At 34.5% G+C, this 18,213-nt stretch overlaps 1 protein-coding gene and 1 non-coding gene across 8 annotated transcripts in view; both read left to right on the top strand.

Moving 5' to 3' along the window:
- OSBPL8 (oxysterol binding protein like 8) overlaps positions 1–18,213 on the top strand; it is a 208,459-nt gene that overhangs the window by 172,332 nt on the left and 17,914 nt on the right. For all 7 annotated transcript variants that reach the window (XM_078146351.1, XM_078146358.1, XM_020968855.2 and 4 more), the window contains 7 exons: positions 1,634–1,715; positions 2,026–2,124; positions 4,628–4,724; positions 8,659–8,757; positions 13,437–13,534; positions 16,812–16,901; positions 17,954–18,090. In XM_078146351.1, the coding sequence (XP_078002477.1) occupies positions 1,634–1,715; positions 2,026–2,124; positions 4,628–4,724; positions 8,659–8,757; positions 13,437–13,534; positions 16,812–16,901; positions 17,954–18,090 (702 nt within the window). The remainder of the gene's footprint in view (positions 1–1,633; positions 1,716–2,025; positions 2,125–4,627; positions 4,725–8,658; positions 8,758–13,436; positions 13,535–16,811; positions 16,902–17,953; positions 18,091–18,213) is intronic.
- On the top strand, positions 14,563–14,665 carry LOC144455180 (U6 spliceosomal RNA). Its single transcript, XR_013483886.1, has one exon. It is a non-coding gene; the product is annotated as a U6 spliceosomal RNA (small nuclear RNA).

Genomic DNA, 18,213 nt, shown 5'->3' with positions numbered 1-18,213 from the left:
GACAAGACCCCTCTCTACCCACCCTAGTTAAAGCTCTATTCTTAAATTAATTAGTGAAAAGAAAAATTTGAACAGATTGATAGGTTAATAACAGATTGAACAAATTAATGCTTTTCTCCCCTTCTGTCCACTCTTAAAAAAAATCGTAAGCGTTCATATTATACCATATACTTCCCAAAGTCAAAGATATGCAGTTTTACAGAATCAAAACGTTTGAGAGTTGAGAGAGACCTCGGTGGCCATCTAGTCCAGTTTATATACGAAAAGAATCTCCATGCCAACAAATCCAACAAAGAATCATGTAATCTTGGCTTGAAGACTTTTCAGTCTTGTGGATAGAGCACTGGCTCTGGAGTCAGGAGAACCTGAGTTGAAATCCGGCCTCAGGTGCTTGCTAGCTGTGTGACCCTGGGCAAGTCACTTAACCCCATTGCCTAGCCAAAAAAAAAAAAACCCCAAACAAAATTTTTCAGTCTTGAGACAGATCATATCTCTTCGGGACCGTGCTAATTGTCAGGAATTCTCTCCTGACATCAAATGAAAATGGGCTACTTGGCCATGTTTTGCCTAATGCTCCTGGTTCTGCCCTTTGGGTCAGCAGAACAAGTCTAATCCTTACTCTACTTGATAGCCTTTCAAATACTTGAATAACTCTCATGTCCTCTCCAAGTCTTTACTGTGCTAATGCTCATTTCCTTTTCTCAGCCCTCCCTTGACATGGTCTCAGAGACATTCATTGTTCTGGTTGCTGCCTTCTGGACACTTTCCAGCTTCTTTGTGTCCTTCTGAAATCATGGCATCTAGAACTGAAGATAAAACTCTAGACTACCATGAGACTCATTTTCCTTCCTGAAAGCAGTACCGCTTTTAACGCAGCACAAGATGGCCTAAACTTTTTCTGCTGCCACATCATACGGCTGACTCATTGAGCTTTCACAGAAGTAACCGTCTCTCTCCCCGGATCTTTTCTAGAACAACTGCTGTCAAACCACCTTTCCCCATCTGACATTTCTGAAATTCATTTTTTTGTAGCCAAGTTGCAAGACTGTGCTTTTATCCTTGCTGAATTAAACCTTATTAGTTTAAGCCCCAGCTCTAGCTTGTCAAGGTACTATTGGATCCTGACCATTGGCTGTCTTTCCCAGCTCTCTGTCGCCTGCCAGTTTGAGAAACAAACATTGCCTTCATCTAAATCATTGGTAAGAATGGTAAACAGAAGAGAGTCGACTTTAGATTCTTGGGATAATCCCTTGGAACATTACTTCCATGTTGACATTGAACCATTCCCATATTTGGGAAGCAAGTGAGAGTAACTGAAGTATAAACTATATTGAGATTGTATTTCAGTACTTTAAAGAATAATGCCAATTGTGTCTAGTGACTTTTCTTTAAGTAATATTAACAATTTTGATGGACTCTTTTCTTGAGTTTGGAACATCATCATTAATAATTTTCAGATTGCCAAATGTCTTTTACAGAATTGGTTTAAACTACTTAAATGGTTCTGGAAAATAAAAAAATAATTTTTCAGTGTGTTATATTTTATGTTATATTTCAACTCCATATAATTGCATAAATATATTAAAGATGACTCACAATTTAGTCATGCCATGTTGCTTTTGTTATTTCATAGGGCATCTCTTGAAGAAAATCCTTATTTCCGCTTGAAAAGAGTCGTGAAGTGGTATTTGTCAGGATTCTATAAAAAGCCAAAGGTAATTTGCCTGTCATTGCTTCTTTATTACTGTAGAACCTTCATTTTTTTTAAAAGAGGCATCTTTGTTTCTTGTCAGTTTTATTACTAAACATTTTTGGCTTACTAGAATGTGTATCTGCTTCCTAATATTAAACCTGATTATGGTTAACATTATTATGTAATAGAATTAATCTTATGTCAAGGAACAGTGTCATTGAATGCTTACTGCTGTGTGAAATGTTAAGCCTTTGTCCTCTTTAGAGATGGTTATCTATGTGACAGACTTTTAAACCTATCTTGAAGCTTATATTATGCTTTTTTTTCTTTAGGGATTAAAGAAACCATATAATCCTATACTTGGTGAGACTTTTCGCTGTCTCTGGGTTCATCCAAGGACAAACAGCAAGACTTTTTATATTGCTGAACAGGTATGAGCAATGTATCCTACAAAACAAAACTGACAGTAAAGGTCAGTGGTCTATTTTTGAAGAAAATTAATAGTGAAAATAAATTTTTCTAATAATATTACAGCTAAAAACAAAAATTTATGGATTTTTGGTAAGTAAACAGGCTTTTACTTTTCTCAGTTGTGAATGTAATTTTCTTTAAAGCACTACTAACCACAGCCATGAAAGTTATTTAGTAAAAAAAAAAAAAGTAAATAAAACTATTTCCCAACCTGAAAATAGCATACTTTATGACTTGTCTAGCTTCTAGTGCTGACCTTTCAGAGATTCATTTCTCAGTTTAGTTACTTTGTTAGAAAAAACCTGAACATATATCTCATATTGTTTTTTTTTAAATGAAAGAATATCTTTATTATAATACTGTTTCACCTGTAAAAATGGTCTTCTATCATGGACCTCAAGGACAGCCTGATAATTAGAATCTAGTCCAATTCAATTTATTATGTTTTTCCTGTATTGACACATTCTAAGGATTTTGTTACTGAGTATTGTTTGGGGAATATTGTTCCATATTTTATTTGCTAGATAGCTCAGTGGTTAGAACACTCTGTCTGCTGCTCACATCTGTGCTCAGACAATCCTTGGTAATTCACATGATCTTTCTGGGCCTCAGTTTCCTTATCTGTAAAGTAGAGATTGGAATAACACCTATTGAGGACTTTGAAGTGCTATGTAAGTGCTAATTGTTGTTGACTTTGTATGCTCTACTTTTTTGAGGTATTCCTCTCATCTTTAGACAAATGAATACAGGTTTCATTAAAATTGTGTGTAACTGGATTTTTAAAAAATAAGTAAATGTATTTTTACTGGGTGAGCTTTCTATTTAACATGGATCATTTTGTGTAAGTAAATTATTATTTCCCAGTTTATCTTTATGTATAAGTCAGGATTTTTGTTTCATTTCTTTCCATTCCTATCGCTACCATCCTACTTAATGCCCTCAACACTTTATGTCTTGACTACTTTAATAGAGAATTCTACCTTATCTTCCTGTCTTCAGCTTCCTATTCCAGGCTATGAGCTTTCTGCAGACTTGTATTTCTAGAACAGTATCTTGATCATATCATTCCTTTGATCAAAAATCTTCAGTGGCTCCCTCTTTCTTTCAAAATCTAAAACTTAAATCTGGCATGCAATACTTTCCATGTTCTAGCCCAATCTGCTATTCAATATTTAACTGCAGTTAATTTTTTGAACTTTTGACTCCCAGACTAATTGATACACTTATGGTAACCTGAACATATCTTATTCTTTCTTTCTTTGGTACTTTTAAAATGCAGTTTTTTCTTGCCCTTCCCCAGCCTTATATGCTTATCCAAATTCTGCTCATCTTTCAGAACCTGGCTTATATCCTTTCTTATCTCTAAAACTTTCTCAGATGACTTTAGCCCATTGTCGTCTCCCTCCTTTTAATTCCTGTTGCTGTTATTGTAGTTAATCACATAGGTGTAATTTACTCATTGTATTTACATTATATAAAATCAATCATGTACTATTTTATATCTCTTGGACTTTTATATTAAACCTTCATACATTGTTATTTAACATTGTATGTATTTGTCTTGTTTTCCAACTAAGCTATAAATTTCTTGGGCAAACGGCCATATCTTTATATGTCTTGTATTCCCATTAGCACTTAGCAGGGTGTCTTATACATAGCAGGTATTTAATTGAATGTATGTTTGCTTACACCAAAATAGACCTATTTTGTACATAATTAAAAGCTAATAATGTTTATGTCCCTGTTTATTTGTACAGCTTTGCATCTTCATGAGTGTAGCAGATGCTTTGGAGGTACCATGATGTAGTGAAAGGCAGTATATTAGAGTAAACAATGAGTGGATTTGGAGTCAGAGGACCTAGGTTTGAATCCTGGTTCTAACACGTATATGTGACTGGACAAATCACTTAACCTCTTTGGATCTCAAGTTACTCATCTTTAAATGCAGGGAATGAACTCGATGTTCCTTAGTGAACATAAGGTCCCTTCTACTGAAATCCCACAAACCTGTAACTGAGCAGATGTTGTTATCTGGCATTGATTTCATTTCAGGAAACAGATAACATACATGATTTTGAAGTAGGGAGGTGGCTTGTAACAGAAAGAGCAAAGTTAGGAGGGCTGAGCCTATCCTGGCTCTTTGTTTTAACTGTAAGACCTTGAGCTAAGAGTTACTTTACTACTCTGGGCCTTATGCAGTTTTTAACTCCATAATGAGCAAGGTTTCTTCTATCTTTCATTCTAAGCAGGTGTAGCTTCAATATTGTTTTCATTGATTTTCTAGAATCTTTTCGGGATTATACATGAAGATTTGAAACACAGTTTTTATACATGATCTCTTCAGGTTTTTATCTTGTGAATGTCTTTTCTAGAGTACACTTTTAGGACTTAATTAATAAATTTAAGATGATACAGCATAGTGATACATGTTTATATTATTATTTTTCCTGTTGTGTTCAATAGGTGTCCCATCACCCACCTATTTCTGCCTTCTATATTAGCAACCGAAAGGATGGGTTTTGCCTTAGTGGTAGTATCCTGGCCAAGTCCAAGTTCTATGGTGAGTTTGTATTCAACTTTAGCTAGTCAGAGTTTGATTATCTTTCATACCTTAAATTTCTAGTACCTTTGTATAGTTAATGCTCATTTCATCTACCAGATTTACTTGGATGACAGGTATACCTTTTGTGCTGATTTGGTCAGTCCACAATTAGAGGTATGATCCTATTATACAAAAATGACCATTATGCAGTTATAAATTCCATACAAACATTCGAGGATAGGTATTGAGCAGAGCTCCTTTATATCTGCAGTTTGGTCAGGTTGTGGCTTCTGTCTGAATAGTGAGCCTTGATCCAAGGATAGGTTAGCTGGCCTAGTGGAGTTCCTGACAAGAGAGAGAAATAATTTAAGTGAGTAAAATGCCTTCTTCAAGGAAAGAAATCCCAGTTTTAGAGGAAAGAGATGGATGGGCTTTATAGTTGCCCCAGGTTTGGGGATAAGAAAAGCAGTCCTACTCAGTTTCAGAGCTTCTGAGAAGGAGGTAACTCCAGTCTCTTCTTTCCCCTTATTCTTATTATATAGGGTATTTGGTATAGTCGGAGGAGTGAGTTGGGTGTGTGGTGAATAGCACAGGATGAACAGAGGAGAGGAAGAAGAGCTGCTTATCACTGAGCTAGATGGTGGTCTTGGGTCCTTGTCCTCATTGTAGGGCCTGACCATCAGGTAGCTGTTGACCCTTGTTGGGTATCCCTTCATGGATGGTGTGGAGTAGATGTTCACCAAAGTTCCTTCTAACTCTCATATTCTTTGATTCTGCACATTTTAGTTACTATGGAAAGGGTCTTTATTTGTAGGCTTCCCATTTTAAAATAGTCAATAGAATTTTTTGCATAGCTTGTGTTTTCTCATAAATCAATGCCAGAGGGAAGAAGAGTTTTTTAAGGTATCTTAACCATGGTATCAGGAAATTTAAGGCAAATTAGACACTCTTTGTGGGGAATCTTTTTAATCTGTTTTTTTCTCTTTTGAAACATACAGTTGAAGGCTGTGTAAGTTAATACAGTTTTTCTGCAAATGTAGATTAGATATCTGGAATTTCAAGTTTATGGATTAAAGTAAGTTAGACTTACTTTTATGAAGAGCCAAAGCCTTTGATTTTGTATATTTCATCCAGAATAGTATCATGTTAGGTTGTAGGACACACTGGGCAAATATGGTGTTATGACTTAGTTTGATAAACATAAATGGAAGAAGAATAGCTAAGTTCTAGTAGCCACAAATTGGGAATTAGGCCATTGATTAATTCTGATAGTCCAGTTAGGGGATGGAATGACCAATAGCAGAGAAAAAATCCCCTTAGAGGGGAAGTGAATTGTAGTTAGGAACTACAACTCCCAGCCAGCATACATGCTTTTCATCTCCTTAAGTGACCTTTATGTCATTGAAAGTTTTGTTTTCAGTCCATTGATATTTGTGTCTTATTTCTATATTTGAAATGGAAAAATATATCAAGGAAAAATAGGACTTACTTTGTTAAAAATGGATCTGTTTCTTAAAGGATAGTTGTATGTAAGAAGGAACTCCTTAGTCTTGGGGCTTAAAATCCAAACAGACTGATTGGTGGAGAAGAAACACTTAATCTTTAGTCACATTAGAAGGAGATTCTTTCACAGTAATGAAAAAAGTAATAATGTTCTTATATGCTTGGTGCTTTGCTGGTGTCAAGGAAATTTCCCAGACGATCTTGCCCATTAGGAATTTTCATAGATGTGGCAAAGTCAGACATATGTAATATGAGACAGATGTATAAATAACCATGTAAGAATGATGCTTTTATTGAATTAATATAGTGTATATGGTACATATTAATATGTAGATTAGCATATTGACATAGTAGAAAATGAGAAGAAAATTTTTAGTGGTGTAATTTAACAACAGCAAACATTTAATATGTACTTTGCAGTATACTTGGTGCTTAGATACAAAGATAAAACAAGGTATGTTCCCTGCCCTTGAGAAACTTACAGTCTATGGACTATAGTTTGGAGGGAGAAGAGTTATATATGTGTACAAGTAACTTCTACAAAGGAGAATATGATAAGTGTAAAAAGGGGGGTGTAAACAAATGGGGGGAAGAAATTGTGGGGAAAAGAAGAACTTTCATGGAGGAAGTGGCTCCTAGATTGGAATTCAAAAGAAAAGAGATAGTTGAGCAGTCAGAAACTGGTGACAGGAGAGGCAAGGAAGAATCCATTCTAAAAAAAGAGGTCAATATGAGCAAATGCATGGATAGAGTTGTAAGCATCAGTGAGTAAGTGGTCTAATTTGTCTAAAATATGGAATACATGAAAGAGGGAGTAGTATGAAATGAGACTAGAAAGCTGGATTGGGACTAGCTTGTGAAGGATTTTGAGTGCTAATATGAGAAATTCTTTAATTAGACAATGGGAAACTACCAAAAGTTTTTGAGCATCTGTTTGGCATCATCAGAGTGCCACGGTGTTCAGAATGTACTTGTCCTCATCTGTTCTCAAAAGTTAAGCAGGATCAAGCTTGGTTAGTATTTAGATGGGAGACCTCTTGGGAATAACAGGGCTATAACAGGTTCTTTCTTGAGAAGTAATGTGGTACAGTGGAAGGAGTGCTGGATTGGGAGGTAGAGAACTTGGGTTTGAATCCAGCTCTGTAGTTTACAACCTTTGTGACCTTGGGCAAGTTACTTCATTACTCTGGGCTTCTCTTTTTCTTATCTCTAAAAGGAGAGAATTAGACTAAGTTACAGGTTCTGTTCCTTCCGTCTCTAAATCTGTGATCCTGTTAGTGATACATGTAGTGAGATTACTCAGACAGTAGTATAAAGGATTCTGGAGATCAGCTAGACTCTCAGAGAAGTCGGGGGGGAAAACTCATGAAATACTGAACTAGGGCTGTTGTAGTGTGAATAGAAAGGTACAAATGAATAAGAGGGAAATTTCCCAAGAAGAATTAAAAATAATAACAACAACAACTTGATGGTACATTGTATATAATGCAGGGTAAGGGTTGAGGGTGTGGGGGAAGGGAGGGGAGAGGAAAGATCTAAAACTGAATCAGGATCTAAAAAGTCATTTCAAATAAGATATGGGGCATCATCTAACATTTACTTTTTGGGGGAGTTTTTGTGGAATGTGCTGTTTTAAGAAATTGCTAAAAAAAAGAGATGCTTATTGAGTTGTAGGAGACAGAAAGTCTTTGAATGTAGAGTATATATAAAAGAAAGCATGAAATCTAGCCTAGGGTTTACTTTGATAAATGAGAGCACATGTATTAGGAAGATGAGATTGAAGATGATGGTCTTTTCTAATCTTTAGAGAGATAATTGGCATGTAATAACATGCCAATTGCCTATAGAATGTAATTGGCATATTATCTTATCGTTGAGTAATTATGGTCACATAGAGTTGGGTAAACAGAAGCATTTAGAAGGACATGCCTACCATTTACATTAAAACACAAACAAAAAACCCCAACAACCCCCCAAACCCCAAGAATAAACCACTAAAACAAGTAGATTTTTTTGTGTGTGCTTTACTAGTATAGGTGACTCATTTCTTAGACACCTTAAGTAAAACTTGTCTCTGCTCTGCATGCTTCAAGGACTACATTGGAGTGTTCCTAGAGATACAGTTGAGACTGAAGGTTAAGTTTTGATGGATATTAGAAGTTGGCAGTTTTTATTTAAGGGAATCCTTTGCCTGTGTGCTTAGCAAATATTCAGTATGACAGCAGTTGTATCCTTATGTTCTTATTGGCTATTAACACTCTTCATTCCACTTGTGTATCACTACAAACGTATTCACTGTAATAGTCCCATCTCAAAAGTGATTTCTAAGTATCAGATTAGACTCTATTGGAAGACAGGAGAGAGGTCAAGCTAGCTTAATTGATTTCCAGTTATCTTGTGAGCGTATTTGGATTTATTTTGTATAATTATAATAAACTACTTCTTTCAGGGAATTCGCTATCTGCCATACTGGAAGGAGAAGCACGTTTAACTTTTTTGAATAGAGGTGAAGATTATGTGATGACGATGCCATATGCTCATTGTAAAGGTAAATATTATAAATGTTCAAAGCAAATTTGACAAAAAAGTCCAGTTAGATAAAACCTTAAATTTCTGGAATTTTATGATAGATTTCAAATGAATACTCTTTGCTGAAACTTGAGATTGAGGAAATTGTTAGTCTGGTGAGTACTGTCTTTCTTAAAAGTATCCTGGAGTTTCTAAACTGAATTTTGAGTTTAATGCTATAGCTTACTGGCTATATTAGCATGTTGAACCACAGATGTTCACCACCCATACATTCTTCTTGACATTAGCCCCACCTTTCAAGAGGAAAGTGAACCACACTTGGTACCTTGATGCAGTTTCCTTCACCTGCTTATAGAAGTTAAGTAATAACACTCACTCATCCTCCTGGTTTCTGTCCCTATCACTCTACTGTAAAAATGTTCTTTCAAAAGTTCTAATATGTCAAATCCTGTAACCTTTCTTTTAGGCCTCTTATCCTCCCTAACCTCTCTGCAGTATTTGATACTGTTCACCACTGTCTTTTTTGTGATAGTCTCCTCCTTTGATTTCAGAGCCCATATTTTCTCCTGGTTCTTTGACTATTCCTTCTCTTTCTGCTTTTTTCATTCTTCTCCTCCTTCTTATGCCTTCAATTCAGAAGTTCTCCTGAAATTTTGGTAGTATTTCTCTTTTCTTTTCTCTCACCTACTATTATAATTTCGGCTGTATTTGCTATGTGGGTTACTTCAAAATATGCAATGCTCGTAGTCCCTTACCTTCCTCAAAAGCTCTAGAATCATGTTTCCATCTGGCTACTAGACACCTCTACCTGGATGATCCCATGAGCATCAGAAACTCGGCATCCAGATTAGTCTTCTTAAATACCAGTGTAATCACACCACCGCACACTCAACAAATCTTAATGGCTCCACATTGTAGATCAGGCAAGGACCAGATCATATCTGCATTCATTGTCCCCAACAATCTAACTCCAATTTACTTTTTCATCCTTCTTTGATAAGATTGTCCACATAGTTTTTGCTGCAGAGAATGCACTGAACCACTACAAGTTACAGAACCATTGCTTTGCTGTCTTTGCTCAAATTTTTCTTCAGTTTATCCCCATGAAAAATGCTCACCCACCTCCTTGCCTCACCTCTTCATGCTGCTATCTTTCCCATTTTAAAAATCCAGTGCAGATACTACTGCCTTCATGAAGCTTGCTCTGTTTCCCCAAGCTGGAAATCTTTTCTTATATATCTGATTGTATAGCACTTTGTACTGTGTAAACTAAGTGGTAAAGTAGGTAGAGCACATCTCTTGGATAAGTTGAGGCAGGAAAACCTAAGTTCAAATCTTGCATCAGACAGTTATGTGATCCTCGGCAAGTAAATCGCTTAACCTCACTGTGTCACATTTTCCCCTTGTGTAAAATGAGAATAACAGTAGTACTTATTCCACAAGGTTTTTGTGAGGATTGTGAGTTAATATATATAAAGTTCTTTGTAAACCTTAAAGCACTATGTCAGTGCTAATTATTATTATCATTCTCTTATGCACTTAACATTTTCTGATTTTTATTACATGTCTTATCATCTTGCTAGATTTTAAATCTCTTAAGGTCAGGGACCCATGTCTTACTTTTGTATCTTTTCCAACATTAAAGTGAAATGGGCTACTTTGTGTAGTAGTGAGTACTCTAGTTTTTGATGCATTTTAGACCACTTACTGGGGATGTTGTCGAGAGGATTCATGCATTGAGTAGATACTTGAACATCACCTTTAAGCTGAAGTCTCTTCCAACTCTTATATTTTGTTACTCAGTTGAAATCAGAAGGAATATTTATAGTTGTCACTTCTATAAAAATCAAGGAAATAATGCGTTTTCATTTTATATATTAGACTGTGGCTTTTGTGTGTCTACAGATAAGAATACAAAATATAGATTCCACTCTGATTAACTATCTCAACTACTTCCAACATTTTCCCCTCTGAAAGTATATTATCTTTTGGAAGATACTTGGTTGTATGAGAAAAATGTTAATTGCTCAAAAATTACAAACTCTTCCAGTGAGAATATTTTAATCAAGTGTACGCTGTCTTACATGTTTATAGAAGATCCAACTGACTTATATTTGTTTCAGTTAGCGTTTAATTTGTTTGGTAGTGGTGGTCATTACATAACTTCTCCAAGACATCCTAGCCAGTAGAAATTTTTCAGTTTAATTAAGCAAATATTTAGCACCTGCTGTGTGCAAAGGATTGTACTCTAGGAACACAAGGAAGAGAAAAAGCACAGGAGCCCTCACAGAGCTTACAGTCTAAATAGGGGAAGACGTACAAATACATGACACAGTGTAAGATGGGATGTGGGCAAAAGAAAAACCCAGAAGGGATTGAGGAGGGAGTGTTAGTTTCGTTCTGAGGGGCTTGGAGAAAGGTTCATCAGGTCCCCTGAGTTGGACTTTGAAAGAAGAAAAAGGATTTCATTAGGTAAAGATGTAGAAGAATTATCTTCCAGACGTGAGGGAAATGTTTAGAGATGGGAGAGATAGTGTGAGATCTGAGAACAGTTAGAAACTTTTAAAAATTACCTCTTTTCCATTTTTTATTTTAGCTTCACATCTTGTTTAAATTGTTCTACATTTTATAGTGAGAAGGTCATTGTTGAAAAGTCAGCTGTTCCCTTGTTTTCAGATAATACTTCACTTAAGATACATTGGATGACTGTCAGCCTTCTTTTTTAAGACTGTTGAGATGATTGCATCACTGAAGCTATTTTTCTAGTGTTTAAAAGTCATAATTCTCATAGATAAATTAAATTCCTCATACAGCAGGAATTTTTTTCCTTGCTCCCTTCCTCAGCAGAGGTAAAGGACTGCTGGTTACCATCTTCTGTTTAAGTTGCTTTTGTATCATATACAGTATTATATCACCTCTTTAGCCTTCTCTTTTTTGAATTAAATAGTCTCATTCCTTAGCCTTTCATCAGGATTTTTCAACTATTGAATCCTTTATCCCTCCTTTCACACTTATCCCAAATTTTACATTCCCTCTTTGGTTATAAAGTTCAGAACCAGACACAAGACTTTATTGCTAGTTAAGGGTAGGAACTATCCTGAGTATAATAAAGCTACTATTTCAACACTGGTTTTAATGCTTGCTTAAAGTACTGTATCTCTTTAATAAAGATATCTTTTTATCTGTGTTGTTACCTTGGCCTCCTTATTCCATATTTATAAAATCACTATATTGTTTTGTGAAGTTTTTCTACCACACTTTTTTTATCTTCGTTGTATTTCACTCTTTTTTTTTCCCATTGACTATCCACAGTTTTCCAAGTTCATTTAGAATAATGACTCAGTCCTCCAGATTACAAGACATCAATTTTAATCCTTCTGATGATATAACACCTTGACACTACATTTAAGACTGACCCTGTGAGGACAGTCTTTTAGTTATATTCATTCTCTGTCTTCCTTTTTTTTTTTTTTTTGAACAAGCCCATACCATTCTTTGGCTGTATCATCTCATTCATTTTAGAATACAATAGAAATTTATAACAAGAAAAGGACCTTAGATGTGGTCTCTTTATTTGAGTCTATATTTTATTTCTTCTATAAGATCCTAAGCCCCTTCAGGGTAAGAGCTATGTCTCATTTATTTTGTATCTCCTCCATTACCTAGCATAATAGTGCCTTGCATATAGTGAATATTTATTTAATGTTAATTGAATTACTGAATTGAACGTAGTCCACTTCCCTCATTTTATAGGTAAGGAAACTAAGATTCAAATTAAATGCTTTGCCCAAGCTGCCATAGCTAGTTAGTGGAAGTATTAGCACCAAAACCAAGGCTTCCTGATTTCTAGCCAGTGTTCCTACCATTGTGCCACTGTAACATATACCACGTAATTGTTTTGGCTGTACCAGAAATGGCTAACTTCAGGGGTCGTACGTGCTGCTCTCGTGAAGCAAGCATGATGAAAACAATAACCATTGTGAATTGTATGGTTGATAGAATAAAAAGAATAAGCATACTTTGAAAGCCTTAAATATGGCATTTAGTGATCCAAGTTCTAACTAATCAACAATAGAGATATGTATTCATATTACTGTCTTTTTATTTTAAAGATTGAAAGAGGAGAACATGGATCTTTGTGACAGTGACTCCATTTAGTCAAACTGACGTTTTTTGATCCATACTATAATCTTTCATGGGTGGTCAGATTCAAAAGCCTTTCTGTGTTTGAGACTATATTCTCTTTGACTTCTTATTGAATTATCATGCTTGTCCATTTGTCATTCAAACATCTTTCAGTTGTGTCTGACTCTTTGTGACCTCATTTGAGGTTTTCTTGGCAAAGACACTGGAGTGGTTTGCCATTTCCTTCTCAGTGTGGATAGAGCGCCAGACCTGGAGACAAGAAGACTTATCTTCCTGAGTTCAGATCCAACCTCAGACACTTACTAGCTGTGCGACCCTGGGCAAGTCACTTCATCCTGTTTGCCTCAGTTTCCTTATCTGTAAAATGGACTGGAGAAGGAAATGGCAAACAACTCTAGTGTCTTTGCCAGGAAAACTCCAAATGGGGTCACAAAGAGTGGTTTTTTACTCTGACTTGTTGTTTACAAAGGCATGTTGATTGCTGCCATATATTTTGTTCTCTTCAAATTATGCCCAAATTAACTTTTTTTTGTTTTTTTTTTTATTTTTTAGGAATTTTGTATGGCACAATGACTTTGGAGCTTGGGGGAACAGTCAATATTACGTGTCAGAAAACTGGATATAGTGCAGTACTTGAATTCAAATTAAAGGTCAGAAGCTGTTAATGGGGCACCACCTGGGTTAGGGTAATGGTATGCTAAGGATGAGCAAAGTGGATTATATAAATGTAGACCTAAGAGGCTTAGAATCTAAGACAGATAATATTGGGGTGGAAACATACATAGAATATGAAAACTGTATCCCAAGTACATGAATAGATAATAATGTATTACAGAGGCTATGAGGTGATATTTCATTTGTGTTTATACACTAGAACTGATATAACCTGCATCGTAAGATTCATCTCAGCCTAATATGTTTAAAGAAAAAAAAACTGCCACCAAACAAAAAACCTACACACCATGGAACATAGAATGGTTGAAAATATATTGATTTACCAAAATTTTGTTTCTTAAACACAAAATGAAAGATCATCCTTTTCTCATTCTACTCTGTGTAAATTTAGCATAGATGAAAAACAAGCATTTCATCCAAATGTCTTCTTTGATGGAAGAGCAAGTGACAAGTTTGTGAGTCCTCTATGTAGACTGTTTCTGAGGTCAGTTGTTTAAAGCAACATTTATTAAATCAAGAGAGGAAGTGGGGTGTAATGGATAGAGAGTGGGCCAGGAAGACAACGTGGGATCGTGTCCAACTGTGGTGTGTGCTGGGGCAGTAACTTAATATCTTGGTGCTCCAGACTGTGGCCTGAACCAGATTAGTACAATTGGGAAGTATTGAACAAAATAAAAATATAATAAAACACGACATTACATTTTAAAGCTAAGTCAATTTATGGCCTATAACAAGTATGAAAATTTGGTGGGCTCCATTTCTGTTTGAGTTTGACACCTCTGCTGTATGTAACTTTATGAGACAGTAAATTGCAGAGAAAGTACAAGCTTGCATTGAAATCAGAATTTTAGCCTTGTCTTTATCTCTGTCCCTTGTCCTGTCCCTATCCTTTTCTTCATTCCTTAGTAAATCAAAGTCTTTGAACTTATAAAGTTTTTTTTCATGTGCCAATAGCTGTAATCAAAACAGAACCCCTTACTTAACGTTAAAACTGATTATATACTGGTGCTTCCTTCATCTGCATGTGTACGATGAAATGATATAGAGAGATTAGCATGGCCTATGGGCAAGGATAAAATACAAATAATGAAGCTTTCCTTATTTTTATGTTTCAACATTAGGAAAATAATGAACATAATTATAGCCTTTTGACAAAGAACAATACTTATTCATGCTAAAATGTCTTTTAAAAAACATGGGAATGGAAGGACCATTTTTAATATGATTAAAAAGTATATAGTTAAAACTAAAAGCTAGCTAGCATTATTTGAAGTGGGAGAATGCTAGAAGCTTTCTCAATAAATACAAAGAACAAAGTAAGGTGTATTTTTTCTCCACTAATATTTGATACAGTTCTAGAAATGCTACTTAATATAGTAAGATGAAAAGAAGAAACTAAAGACATAAATGTAAGCAAAAGAAGAGACAAAGTTATCCTTATTTACATTCAAAATAATGGTTTACTTAGGAAACCTGAGAAAGTCAAAAAAGGAAATTTTCTAGACATTTCATGTCTTTAATAAAGTAGCAGAATAGAAAATGAATCTGCAAAATCATAGCATATCTATATAACAGTGACATAATCCAAGAGGGAATAATAGAAAGAAAAGTCCAATTCAAAACAACAGCAACAACAACAAAAAAGTTAAAATATTTGGCATTAAATGTACAACAAGAATTGTATATTAGTTATAAAACACTCTTTAAAGAAATAAAGAATGGTTTAAATATTGAGATATTGTTGCTTATTGTTAAGATGCATCAAGTTGATAAAAATGATCATATTTAATTTACAGATTTAATGCTGTAGCAATCAGGTGACAAAGTAGGTACTTTATACAGAGTTAGATAAAATAATAATAACATTCATTTGAGGAATAAAAGCTCTAGAATCTCAAGGGAACTGATGAACGAAAGTAGGAATGAAGAGGGAGATAGCACTTCCAGACTTCAAGTTATATTTTAAAGTAGTAATCATCAAAACTGTTAAGTAGTAGTTAAAAACAGAAAAGTAGATTAATGAAACAAACTATATATGAGAAAGAATTAGAAATGAATTAAATAACTGAGTATTCTAAAAAACCCAAGAATATAAATTACTTTGGGGAAACTCCCTATTTGACACTGATAGGAAAACTGACTATTTGAACTAAGAAAATTAGTCATTCAGTTAGCATGCATTTATTAAGCTCTTTTTAATTGCTAGGCACATTGTGCTAATTGCTGGAGATACAAATAGAAAGCAGTTTGGCAGAAATTTGGTTTAGACCAACATCTTCAACTAAATAAGCTCACATGCCAAAATAAGCTCACAACATGGATACACTACCTAGTGTGACAAAAAAGTCACATTATTAAAAAAATCTAGAAAAGACCCATATAACAATTATGGCTGGACAGAAGAACACAACCAAAGGATAGAGAAGATTACAAAATATGAAATAAATGGTTTCCATTATATGACACTGAAAAGCTTTTATAGTTAATTATAAATCAGTGCAAGCAGGAAAAGAAGAGAAATTATTTATTAGGGGATGTGTGATCATGGTCCACTTAGCTTCTGAGTCTTATTTTTCACTGTCTGTGAAATGGAGATAATGATATTTATAGTACCTACCTCATAGGACTGAAGTGAGTCTCAGAATGAGAATAAACCACTTAGTGCTAGGGTACTTAGTTGATACATATTTTTCTTCTTCAAAAAAGTGGTCATTTGAATGTGTTTGGTATCACAACTGAATTAAAAAATTTTAATCATAAAGTAGTTCTGTTGGGAGATGTCTTTATGAATCTGCTGGAGTGGAGCTATGATATGTATATATAAATACATATGTCTATATGTATAGTAAATACATATGTATGTACATGTAACTTTCCTGTCTGGTAATACTTTATATGTGCAGTAAAAAATTTTGAATTGATGAAGTAAAAGTTAAAAGAGTTAGCCTGGGACAAAATGCTCTAAGAAAATTGGGGCACTAAAGTGGCCAGGGTTGGATCAGGGAAAGCTACACAGAGGAGGTGAATACAAATACTTAAAAAAAATTTGACCCTGTACAAGTCATTATCTTTTGCCTCATTTTTTTCCCGCGGAGACCATGTCTATGTAAAATACTTTATTATTTGCCCACTAAATATGAATTCATATTATAATATATGAATGCCTTCAAACAAACCAACTATAAAGCATTTTTGTCTGTGTGACCATTGTTGTATGCATATAGTTTTAAAATGAATGGAATTTTTTAAAAGCCATTTCTAGGTAGCAGTGACTGTGTTAATCAGATATCAGGGAAGCTTAAACTGGGAAAAGAAGTGTTGGCTACTTTGGAAGGCCATTGGGTAAGTATCAACTTTGACAAAATTACTTTTTAAATGATGTTCAGAAAGAAAAGTAATGACTAACTTGATATTCATGAGTGCCTTCTTTATATTAGAAATGCTAGTGATAATACTTTATTAGACAGGCTATATTTTTATAATTCACTGGGTGATTTCTTCATGATATATTTAACATTTTAGAAAGAAACATTTAACTAAAAGCCTAAGGCAATCTCTGTTAAGCCAGCATTAAGAAAAGGAAGAAATGAAATATTAAATCATAGTTCTGTAATTGCCAAGCTCATATAAAGTTTTCTTCCAGTTTAGTTAAGAGGAGTTAAAATGAATGAAAAGATACATCTATACTGTGGGCTTGGATTGTTATTTTGTGGGATTTTATTGTTGACGCCCATTGCAAAGAAAATGGAAATGACTTCTGGGGACTCATCTAAGTGGCATGTGCAGCTGTCTAAAGATTTTTATAAATATTCTAGTTATATGCATATATCAGTATGTTTTTTTGACAACATATGTGTGTATATATATGCACATGTTTAAAAATGGAATTTCTAAGACTCTTCTAATAGATAAAATTTCTCCATAGATCGTTTCATCGTAGCTTTGCTAAATAATGTTGTTCTCTATTGAGACTTTGATTGTATCTGATATGCATCCTTATGTCTTATTAAAATATTTTGATTCAGTAGTTCTTAAACTGAATGTGTAAGTATGTATTGTCTTTAGTTACTTGAAAGTGATTTGAATTGCACCAGTCTCAGTAACTGAATTTATTAGAAAATCATAGGTAATTTGATCTATAACATTAGGAAAACAGATTGTAGATAAACTTTTAAATACATTTTAATTCTCAGAAGATTCAGTGGCAAGAGGAAAGAACCACAGTGTTCAAATTTTAGCCAGTCAGATTTGAGAGAAGAGGAGGTGTACAACTAAGTATGAAAAAAAGTGATCAAATCACATTCTCCGATTGTTGGCAGTCATTAACAATGTAAATCTGTAAAACCAAAGGGGATTCTTAAAGATAACCTAATATTTGATTTTTTAAAAAATAGGATAGTGAAGTTATTATTAATGATAAAAAGACTGATTCTTCAGAGATCTTTTGGAATCCAACTAGTGAAATTAAACAGCGGAGACTAATAAGGCACACTGTAAAATTTGAAGAGCAAGAACCATTTGAATCAGAGAAGTAAGTATACTTATTTTCAGGTAAATTAGTTATTTTTGTCTTCACTTGTTATTTCATGGGTGAAGGAAAATCTGTGAGTAAATTCCAGCTACTAATGGAAATCAATGACTATTTCACAATTTT

The sequence above is a fragment of the Phascolarctos cinereus genome, unplaced genomic scaffold (genome assembly GCF_003287225.1).
Source record: "Phascolarctos cinereus isolate Bilbo 61053 unplaced genomic scaffold, phaCin_HiC Scaffold_1;HRSCAF=81, whole genome shotgun sequence".
Lineage (NCBI taxonomy): Eukaryota > Metazoa > Chordata > Mammalia > Diprotodontia > Phascolarctidae > Phascolarctos > Phascolarctos cinereus.
Note: the sequence above shows the minus strand (reverse complement) of the source record. Positions and strands in the feature narration are given on the sequence as shown.